The following is a 12018-nucleotide window of genomic DNA, read 5'->3' on the forward strand; positions in this document are numbered from 1 at the left end:
TCTGGAGATAATTAAATATAGCAAACACCTCTTTCTGCTTGCCTCACCTGGACACCTCACTCTGCGTGTTCTTCTCTCCTTCCAGTGTGAACGGGGATGCTCCTGTCAGCAGCTCAAACATCAGGATTCCCAAACTCCACCAATCTACAGACTTTAAACAAAGAAGACAGGAGTGTGAGAAAGGCATCTTCGCACCGGTACCACCTGAATTTCGCATATTTGGGGCCACTTATGCTTTTCCTTTAAATATGTGGCAAGAACTATAGAGCATCCCTCAGCTGGTGCCAGCACACCAGTATAGGGTTTTATGTAATTACTAAAGTTGCCCAGTCCTCAAGAGGATTAGATGGATATAGGGCAAAGAGGGGAAGATGGTGCACTACTTAGTTATTCAGAGTGCGGATATGCTATGGAAACCAGAGCACTTAGGGCTGTGTGACTGTGATGAGAAGGTTTGTGATTTTCTGTGGTTCGGGGGTGAGATAAATAGCTCTCCATTTCTCTGTGTACTTGTTCATTCACCAATTCACCCTCTATACATGCTCCTAGTCTGTGCTCTGGGGGCACGCTCAGTTTTGTATGCAATTCTTCTTGAGTAACTGTAGTCCTATAGTTATGCAGGGTCAGAGGAACTGGGCAGGGGGGAAACAAGCAGGCCAAACCATTGGTTTGCATGGAAAGACTTCTTCTGGCACTGGAGAGGGGGCTTTCCTTCCTTAAGTTGGTTTCCTGGCAAGTCAATGGAAAGGTGACATAGGGTTTTTGATTTTTACCTCGATGAACATGACAATTACACATGTCCTCTGAGGATCTCCATGTTTACATGGGTTGCGACCCTAGAGTCAAGGAGTCATGCAAAGTGCAGTCCTCTTATACAGAGAGTGGTTGCTGCCCTTTATACTCAGCCTGTGGCGGGCGGATGATGGTGGCAACATTAATCTATAGTCGAGTGTGCCTGTAACCTACGGAGGAGTGGTTTACCGGCTTCCTCCTTGTAAAGTGTGTTCAGTCTCCCCTACATGGGTTCTTTTGGCCTCCATCATATCTGGGGCATATGTGTTGACTGTGTGTTCACTGGATAAGAATGGATTGGTGAGCAATTGTGTTCAATGTTAACTGAGCTGGTATCTGTTCTGCCAGATATTCTAGTCCCCATGTGTACCTCCACAATCCTTACAAATGCTTGACGGGTTGGAACTAGCTCTTACAAGTGTGTAGGCTTTCCCTCCCCTGCGTGATTCTCCTGTTGCCAGATCGCTCTTTCCTGGAGTTAGTTAACATTTTTCCATGGGAATAGCAAACACAGGTACCAAGACACAGGCCAGGAGAGCAGCAGGGTCCCCCCATGCAGCAATCACAGAGTGAATATGCCGGAAATATGCCTTGATTATTTGAGGGGCACCCAGGACTCAAAAGTAGCAGGTCCTCCTGGCAGGATCAGACTGTCTATTGTGGAATCCTAAAAGACTGGCCTCCTTGACAATGGGCTGTTCAATGTTTCACTCATCTTCTGAGAAGGGCCACACACAAGCACGGTTGAGTGAGCAGAGATCCAGAAATGGAATCCCTTTGGACTGTCATTTTCCCAGGGAATAGGTTCTGGGATGGGAATCAAAACCTGTTTCTGTGGCAGATTTCCATGCGGAAAGGTATTTTCCAGTCTTAACAGAAGGAGCTGTGCTTCAGCTCACCAGGTAAAGTACTTTGCAGCATCTGCGAGGACATGTGGGAGGCAGCTGTGGAAGAGCAACCACTTTGAAGCAGAGGGAGACTCAAGCTGCAGCTCAAGATAAGGAAACTTGCTGCACGGCAATGAGGGAAACGGAGGAAGTGTCTTATTGTCAATGTCAGTGAGATTGCTTCACCCGGACCCTTCCCTGGTTCAGTGGGAACCAGTGGTGGCTTCCAGTAACCATCTGTAGCTGCAGAGGTTTGCCCTGTTGCAGAATTTACCATTTGAACCCTTTGTCCCTGACCCAGGATTTACAGTCTCCAGCTCTACTTTTGCTTGTCCTATACCAGTAGCAAGCAGCACTGTTCCTGTGGAAGCCCTCCTATTAGAAACTCTTGACTGGGACCAGTGAGATCTAAGGTACGAGCTCTCACTCCTTTTGTGTGCCGTCCGACAGTATCAGGGTTTATTTGCACCGAGCGGACCAGGAATATTCGACATCAAATGCTGAAGCCAAATCGCTGCAATAAAAGCATTGTTACCATTTTTGTGGCTTCGAAGAGTCGGTCTATTCCAATGGTAACTGATTTTATAGTGCTTAGCGTCTTGGCATCCTACTCTAGGTCTTTGGGATAGGAACTCTGGCGCATAGAGTAATAGAGATTTTTGGTTTTCTGTTTTTCACTGTGTACCTGGCAGAAGGTATTCTGCTTGTGGGTATTAAGTACTTTTCTTTTATAAAGTAAAGAGCACCAACTGCACATTGATCTTATTAGCTGGAATTACAGTGTGCACTACATTCTGGGCGAGTGTGCACTACATTCTGGGCCAGTAGCCTACCTCACGTCTGAGTAAACATCGGACTGCTCGTTTTTGCTATCCCAAGAAAGTCCAATGCAGGAGAAGAGGCTAGTTATCCAGTTTGGGGTTCAACAGTACTGTTGTCCCAAGACACCAGTGGGGAATTACTTCAACTGAGGCAGCTTGGGCAAAGTAACTCTTGACTGCCCTCGAACAGGGGCAGACGTTCTGACATGGAGCACCACCATCTTTACACTTTTCGAAACTTTCACCAGAGGTTTAACATAACTGTGAGATCTCAAGGTCTGGAATGTCTCTAAAGCGAAGAAGGTGGAGCTTGCTGGAGGGTCCTGTCTGGAGTCGACCAATCAAACCAATGCAGAGGTCACCTTCTCTTTTGCATCAAAGGGTGACCCATTTTTGACCAATGGGCAGAACAGTATCAGTGCAGTAAGATGTCAGAGCACAATTCTAGTCACGTAGGAAGGGGGGTGGGGTGGGGTGGGTGCGAGCCACCCCGGGTGTCATCACTGAGGGGGGTAAGAAAATGCCAAAAATATGTGTTTTAAACACATATTTTTGCCATTATGTCAAGCCGGGTGTGATAAACTTTCCGCACCAGATACCACCTGACCATGCTATACCTCTGCACAATTCTTCATTCAAAAGTTCCTCTTTTGTGGGAGTATGGAGAACTCCTGCTGTAGTAAGTACAGTTTAATGTATCACCATAAGAAAACTCGGACTTCACCAAAGGCTGACTTTGGTACCATAGAAGGTGCTTGGGAACTTTGAGACTCAACTGCTTTCCCTGGAAATGTTCAGTCTGAGCACCCCTCCTTTCGTTTCTCATATATTAACCTTTTTCTATTCTGTTCTTGAAAGTGAAAAGATGCTCTGAAGTGGTCATTATGGTGGAAAGTTGTGTTCTATTAAAAGAAAAGATTAATCCCACATCACAAGTGGATAAATAGCTACAGATTTACAGGTCTTTTTCATACTATTGCTCATCTTCTTAAGATCTACATTACTAAATCTGAATCGGGGTGGAATTTGACAGGAAAGCACAACCTCTTCAAGTTGGCTAAACTATAAAAATGGCTCAATTCCTGAATCTTCATATAAATGGTTCAATTTCCTGTATCTGCAAATAATCATCAAGATCGTAAAGTTGTTCTAATGCCACCAAATATGTATCTGTCAGAACAACAAAGAGTAGATTTGTTAGAAAAAATAGTCATTGGTTTTGAGTTTGGTATCACCAGCTGGGGTTAGAAACTAAAAGAAGAAAAAATAAAATAAATCAAAGCAGTTTAAAAAAGTAACACAGAATAGCATGTCCTGAATCTCAGAAGAGAGTATAAAAAGTCCAAAGAAAAATAAATATTTTAAAAGGATCAAACAAAAAAAGTATACAGAGTTCTAGGGCAGATGTCAGGACTATGAGGCAGATGCACTAAGCCATTCCGCGGTCGCAAACCCTGTGATTTGCAAAATCACAGGGTTGTGACCACAAAGTTCTCTTGCTATGGATCACACCCATTTTGGGAGTCTCAAAAGCATTTCCAAATCACAAAAGGAGTTTACTGACCCATTCCAAATTGCAATTAGGAAATAGTACGAAACGGGTGTCCAGTTCCAATTATGATTTGGAATGGTATGTGTCGGTGATTTGTGATTACAATTACGGTTGTAAACCATTGCAAAGTTACAGACTCCTCAAAGGAGGGTATAACAAATTAGCAAAGGTAAGCTGTCCACTGCCTACTCCTCCCGATGTGTTCCCAAACTGGATTGGCTTTTTAAATAATTACCAATTCTTTAAAGGACCAAGGGCTGCTTTAAAAAATAGGTTTCCCATTTGGGAATGCAAACACAGGATGGTGGTCTGTTGTTCACTGCAGGCCACCATCACTGCGTTTGCAGAAAATCACAGTGGGTCCACAAATAGCAACCTGCAAAATGAATACTTATTTGATAGGTTGTTCTTTGACCCTATACGACTGGAGATTTTGTGATGGGACCATTTACTACACAAGTCGCATCGCAAAATTGAAGGCTGGTTGTAGAATGTCGATGTTCATTCTGACACCACTTTCTGCAACCATTCCTTTTTACATTAAGCCCTAGGCTGCTAAGAGGAAAGAAAAGGGTCACAATGTTCTGCCTTTTTTTTTTCTTCATTAAGTATACTGAATACACCCCTTAACCTACTTGTTTGTGCACTGGTACAACTTCTGAAGTAAAACGTCTTTGTTCGCATTTTTTAAACCGAGACTACAGCCGTACCAGTATTTTTGTGAAACGTTGTGTGCTAGTCAAACAGTTCCTTATTATTGATAAATGGTGCCATTTTGAGATTTTTCTCTCCACATACACCCTTTTGCTTAAACTAGCCCTATTAGTGTCCTTTTCAATCATTTACACTTCCAGTGAGATCTGTAAATGTTCCACCCAAGGTTCCCAAACGTGTTTGCATTTGCTAGGACAGCCTGGAGCTTTACGTCGGATATCTCTAAGTTCCAAAACCTTTTCATTCACCTAAACAACAAAGGTAGCATCAGGAACCAAGTTATCTGTGTACCTGGCACTTGTGCTTCTTGACCTCTTTATGACACTGTCTAATAACTGTCACCTATCCTCCCTGCACTGGAATCCACACTGAAATATCTCAGCAGACAGTCATGCCCAATAGTCTACCAGATATCCTACCATGTGCAACTCCTGAGGCACAGAACAGCAGGGCTTACTCACATAAAGCAAAATATAATCGGGATAGAAGGAAATGCGGTCTTCTTCAACTCAAAGCCATTTGCACTCAGATGCTCAACTCGTCTGCGAGGTCTCCAATACTAGGCAAACAGGAGTAGGACAATGGGCAATCCGGTCTTATGGGTAAAATCCAAGCCAGGCGTTTGTTCACTTTTTATGTGGGTCAAGAAGTCATTATAGTGTGTGTTGGTCCTCTTTAAAAACTAATGCCAGAGTCCTCTTTTGCCCAGAATCCTATACCTGTATTGCCCCCATAGTGAGTCAAGAGGCAGAGGCACCATCCCTGCCATTGCTAGTACCTGTGTGGTCTTCTTAAATTCAGCTTGGGGTTCAGGTAGCGACAAAAAGGGTCCAATCAGGCCCAGAATTACTTCAAGTCAGATAAGATGAGTCCACTTGCCAATATGTTGCCCTTTTCAATGTTAATGAGATCATTCAGAATGGTAGTGTTTGAGGCTCCCCCCAAAAATCTTTTTTGCCTTATTCTTAGTCCCCATTTTTCATAAGCCAGTTTTTGTTTGGACATCCAAATGTCTGTTGCTTCACTGTGCATATGCTGCTCTAGCTGTTCGCTCTGTCATTCCAATTCTCAGAGTCTCCTCTGCTATGTAGTACCTGGATTTCAACCACATTCACAGTTCCCATTTTCACCACATCCTTCCTTCCCTCACCTCTTCCCTTGCTTCAGGGATACCATCACCTTCTCCCTAATGCTTGCTTAAATGCTTCCTAAAAAGTGGCTTGCTATCTCTTGTTCAGGGTGAAATAGTCTTAGGGCCTCATTACGAGTTCGACCCCCGAACCCGTGGTGATGTTCCGACCACAACCACACTGCGGGCCCGCCTGCAGTATTACATGTGTGGCAGTGGGACCACCACAGAACTGCGACTGTCGGGGTTCCAGGATCCCACGGAGTGGCGGTGGCGGTCAGGCTGAGTAATATGCTGGTGATGCCGCTGCAGCACTGCCGAGCACAATACAAGTTGCCTCACTGCCACCCTTCTCATGGAAGTGAGGCAACTAAGGGGGCCTTGACCGGGCCCCCTGCCGCTTCATGGCCAGAGGGGGCACATGTTGTGCCCCCCAGGAAATGCACCCCCAGTTCCTGCATGGTAAGGAATGCACGACATGGTGCATTCCATAGCGTGCAGGAACGTGCTGACGAGGGGTTACTGTGGTGCCTGTGTAAGGTTCTCCTATCAGCCTTAGACAGGCACTGCCATAACACCACTGCAGCACCACTTGCCCGCCAAGGATTACCATCGTAATCTAATGGGCGTTCGCACTACGGGCTTGGTGGTGCTCCTCTGGATCGCTGCCATGGCGGGCCACAGGGGGACCCCCAAACTCATAATAAGGCTCAGTGTTTTAAAGACTATTATTTAACTATTTTCCTGTCAATCATGTGCTGTGCATTTAGTATTTTAAAAAGGAGGGCTCTCACAAGTCCCTACTGCTCAAAAAACTCAGGACACATTCAGTTATGAAATATTATAAAGAATGTTCTCCCCTACCAATATATAGCACCATGTATCTGGGGAGATTTCAGAGTTTATCCTCCGATCTCTCAGGCCCACTACCCTCAGTCTGTCTCACAATGGCCCGCTCTTTGTGTTTGCTCCTACTTCACCAAAGAGATTATAGGAGGATGGAAGCTAGGTTAGTTTAATTTTCTCAGGCTGTGTCCTCCAGCTCAAACACTTCCCATGCTACAGATGTTGTACTGACCGCTTTATTAAGTCTTGATGGAAGAGGGCCACATTCATCCCAGCCACCAGGCTCTTCATTCTAGGAGGTAGGAGGTTTAGTTGATGGGATTCAGTGATGGGTTTCAGTATCATATTTTAGAGATACACAAACAAGTCTGTGATGCATTCTAATATTATCTTCACATATTAAATAAAGGTTCCTGAGAGTTTTCCTAGGTCTGGCGCCAATGAGATTAAGAATTCTTTGAGGCTAAAGTAGTGCAAGTGTGGGTGCTCTGTGGTCTCTCATCAGGGTATTTTGTGACTGAACCCGGTCTTGATAACACACTTCTTGAGCAGTACCACTGCCTCCTCCAGTAGGACAGGGATGTGGTCCGCCATGCCAATAGCCTATTGTGGCTTGTTGACCTTTGATTCCAACACAAACTTTAAACAATAATTGTAACTTACAATTTATAGCACCCACTTGTTTGAGATTATCTTGTGCTGCTTTTGATGAAATAACCTATTTCAGTCTTCGGCCCCTGTAATGTTATGGTCAGGGGAAATGCAGACTTGAGCAACTGCTTGGTGGGGCCCGATCTCCTTGGCCCGGACTTCTTCAAATTATTTTCCTGGGAAAGGTAGGTTTTCAGCGAACTCACTCGTTGCCAGGATATGGATGGTTGCCACTGTCCATGAAAGTGTTGGTTGCTGTTGTTCAGGCTGGATGCCACGCCTTGGCTATGCCTGGAGCTTCCATGATATAGGTATTCGCTTCCAAAAAGGTACAAGACCTTGCCCGGCTTTCAAATTTTCTGAATCCAACATGCTCCAGAAGCCTTTCACCCCCTGACCAAAGATGTTCACCAAGGAAAATCATTTTGGTGATTTGACTGCACTTTTAAGCAAATGTCAGAGATCCTTAACAAACAGTGGCGCCTTAAAATCAGTCAGTACAAGTATTTGCCTAATGGCAGTGATGGCAGATTTGAGTAAGGGTGTGAGGCTGGCATTACTAATAAGGTGTTGTTCCTGCATAACTACTGCAGCCTTCTTCTTGTACTGCTCTGAAAGATGTTGTACAAAGCCTTCTTTCTCATCCAACTGCTGGTAGATGTACAGGTTCAGAAAGGCGACAGCTGAGCCTCAACTATGTAGCAGCTGTGGCCTCAACTGTGCTGCCCACAGCGTCCAATTCCTTTTATCTCAGGGTGGCCCAGCGATGAAGTCAGAGTTCAGAGACATCTCCTGGTCCAAAGTCACAATGGTCGAGTCCAGTGCTGCATAGGCAATTGAAGCATTTCCAACCAGGCAGTGGCCGAAGTCTTAAGGGCATCCACACCTAGATGCAGCACATCACTGGAAAAGTACTGATACTTTGGTGGTGAGTAAGTGTTCCCACCAGGAAACAGCAATCCGCATCCTCCTGTCCCCAGTTTACCACATATAAACATGCTACCATTTGTAGTACTGCAAGGTAGGATCCCACCTAGTTTGGGGGAACAGGACAGGCTGGTTATGAATCGTAATCCTTAGAAGGGGAATGTGCCTGGAAATCTTCCCAGACATGGATCAACTCCTCACCATGACAATAGATTGGTTTTGTGAGCCTCCTTGATGCTACTAAAATTGTACGTTGTGGGACTCAAGTGATACCAACTCACATATCCTTAAGAGAGAGTGAAGCTGATCCTCTGTAGAGAAAGATTCTTCCACCAGCCACTTCTGTTTGTGTTTCCGGAGGATCGTGCAGGAGCACAGTGCTTCTACAAAGGATAATAACAGAAGTTACTTACCTGTAAACTGTGGTTCTCCAGTATTGGTGTCTTTCATAGATTCACATGCTTGAATATTCCCCGTCGTCGAAGTGGGAGTCCCACGGTACATAACATAGCAATGTAGCAATGTAGCAATAACACAACCATCGATAGATAAGAAAAAAACAGAGTAGCATTAAATCATAGAGCTTTTAGATAGAAAAAACTTGTCACTTTTATAACATATTACAGTCATTGTGAATAGTCCAAACTCCAGCACCCTTCAGAATGCTCTCCTCAGAGGCTCAGGCCCTCAGATTTTCGTATCACAAGAGTAACAAAGAGTCAAGGAGAAGAGGAGAGCCTCTGAGGGGAGGAGGGTGAATCGCATGTGAATCTATGAAAGACACCAATACTGGCGAACCACAGTTTACAGGTAAGTAACTTTTGTTCTTCTCCAGTATTGGGGTGTCTTTCATAGATTCACATGCTTGAATAAGAATACGGTGATGGATTAAAACCATGATCTCTTGACTTGGTAAGAGTATTCTGCATCATTCAGAAACTCTGTCCATCACCACCCCCTTTTTCCCAAATCAATTTTATCCGCACTTAGTGTGGGAGGGTATGCTCAGACGTGAGTCCCTTGCTCATTGCACCATCAGGATTCAGGCAAGCCGGGCCGACGAAGGCTGTGATGCCAGAAACCGGTCCCCGGAAGCTTGTTTCCTTCCCAGTATAAGAATTGGCTTGGTAGTTTGGTTTGCCCTGTTCCCATCATGCACTGGGACAGGTACAGACTAATTTGCATGTAGCCAGGTTCTGAGCTGGGTTGGTGCAGTGAGCTAAAAAACGGTGATGGATTAAAACCATGATCTCTTGACTTGGTAAGAGTATTCTGCATCATTCAGAAACTCTGTCCATCACCACCCCCTTTTTCCCAAATCGATTTTATCCGCACTTAGTGTGGGAGGGTATGCTCAGACGTGAGTCCCTTGCTCATTGCACCATCAGGATTCAGGCAAGCCGGGCCGACGAAGGCTGTGATGCCAGAAACCGGTCCCCGGAAGCTTGTTTCCTTCCCAGTATAAGAATTGGCTTGGTAGTTTGGTTTGCCCTGTTCCCATCATGCACTGGGACAGGTACAGACTAATTTGCATGTAGCCAGGTTCTGAGCTGGGTTGGTGCAGTGAGCTAAAAAACGGTGATGGATCAAAACCATGATCTCTTGACTTGGTAAGAGTATTCTGCATCATTCAGAAACTGTCCATCACCACCCCCTTTTTCCCAAATTGAATAAGAATAGTAAGCATTGATGCAAAGATAATGCAAGGTACATATAAAATCATCATAATACACAGTACAAAGAGATACTGAAGCATAAAAATAAAAAATGGTTCCTTGTATACAGGAGGAGGGAAGTAACAGAGGCTCACCTTACTTAAAGAGATTACGTAGGACCGCTTGCCCCACGGCTGAATCAGCGTTGTCAGCAGCTTCCAGACAGTAATGTTTGGTAAAGGGGTGACTGCTGGACCATGTTGCAGCCCTGCAGATGTGTTGAAGAGGCACACCAGCAAATAGCGCAGTAGAAGAGGAAACTTGTCTGGTAGAATGCGCTCGAACATTTGCAGTAAGTGGCTTCCCAGCTTGCTGATGGCAAAAGGCAATTGTAGTAGATATCCAGCGTGCAATAGTCTGTTTGGTGACTGGATGCCCCTTTCGCATCCGTCCGTAGGCCACAAAAAGCTGATCAGACTTACGGATACTAGCTGTCCTTTGAAGATAAAATTTCAGACATCTCTTGATATCTAAAGAATGGAGAGTCCTCTCTGCTGACGTTTGAGGATTAGGAAAAAACGTTTTTAAAATGACTGGCTCATTAAGATGGAAATCCGATGGCACTTTGGGGATAAAGGCCGGATTTGTGCAGAGCAAGACAGAGTCCTTGGTGAATTGAAGAAAAGGCGGTTTAGTAGTAAATGCCTGTTTGTCACTGACTCGACGTGAAGAAGTGAGAGCCAACAGTAGCGAAGTCTTCCACGTAATGAATTTTAGATCGACTTTATGGATGGGCTCAAACGGTGGCTTCATGAGTTGTGCCAATACAATGTTTAAATGCCAAGGAGGAGGTGGTCGACGAATTGGAGGAAACATCCTAAAAAGACCCCTGAAGAACTGCTGAATTATTCTGAAAGAGTAAAGAGGTGGAACCATCCTGTCAAAATCTTGAGATTGATACCAGAAAAACTTTAAGAGTAGAATGCAAGAGGCCAGATTTTGCAACATGTAAAAAGAAAGGCAAAAGTTGGTCTGGTGTGGAATGAACAGGATGTACCTGAGCAGAGTCGCACCATAGACAGAAACGTTTCCATTTGAGCTTGTATGTTTTCACAGTGGAGGCTGCTCTAGCCTTAGCAAGAGCTTCCCTGTAGTCGGAATGTTTAAATTGGCAAACTCAGTGCTCAGGTTCCATGCCGCTAAGCAAAGAGAGGCTGGGTCGGGATGACAAACCTGTCCCTGATCCATGGTCAGAAGGTTCGGAAGTGGGCGGAGCAGAATCGGGTCGCACTGCGATAGGAGCAGGAGTTCCGTAAACCAGACTTGTCGAGGCCACCTGGGAGCTATTAGAAGAATGCGGCAAGGTTCTTTCTTTATTTTCCGAAGAACCCTGGAGACCAGAGGAATCGGCGGAAAAGCGTAGGCATATATTTTTAACCAGTTCATCAAAAAGGCATTCCCGCACGACTCTGGTTTGGGAAGCCAACTTGCGTAAAATGGGCATTTGCGGTTCAGATGGGTTGCGAACAGATCCAGATTCGGGGGGCCCCATAACCGAAAGATGCGATCCAGTGTGGGTTGATGCAACTCCCACTCGTGATTGGACGAGGTTGACCTGCTTAGAGAGTCCGCTAGAATGTTGGACGCTCCCGGAACATGCACTGCCGTCAGAGTGATTTGATGCTGGATTGCCCAATCCCAGATTTGTTGAGCTTGAAGAGATAGCAAGATAGACGGTGTGCCCCCCTGTTTGTTTATATAGTGCATGCATGTTGTGTTGTCCGTCCGGATCAACACCGAAGGTCCCTGAATGATGGCATGAAAAGCCTTTAGCGCCAGAAAAATGGCAAGTACCTCTAGAAGGTTGATGTGCCAGGTGTTTTGGTGGGTATCCCACCGTCCTTTTACTGTGAGATCCTGAAGGTGTGCTCCCCACCCTTCAAGAGATGCGTCCGTTGTGAGAGTGAAACTTGGAGTGTCCACCAGAAATGGACGACCGGAAGAGACGTTTGTTTCGAGAGTCCACCAGAACAGAGACGTTTGC

General features: G+C 45.2%; 1 protein-coding gene across 1 annotated transcript in view; it reads right to left on the minus strand.

Moving 5' to 3' along the window:
- Nucleotides 1-12018, minus strand: part of RPS6KA4 (ribosomal protein S6 kinase A4) — a 173048-nt gene that overhangs the window by 60882 nt on the left and 100148 nt on the right. Inside the window, exon 7 of the mRNA XM_085625976.1 lies at nt 48-151. Coding sequence (XP_085482102.1) covers nt 48-151 — 104 coding nt within the window. The remainder of the gene's footprint in view (nt 1-47; nt 152-12018) is intronic.

This window comes from Triturus cristatus, chromosome 9 (assembly GCF_964204655.1).
Source record: "Triturus cristatus chromosome 9, aTriCri1.1, whole genome shotgun sequence".
In the NCBI taxonomy this organism is placed as follows: Eukaryota; Metazoa; Chordata; class Amphibia; order Caudata; family Salamandridae; genus Triturus; species Triturus cristatus.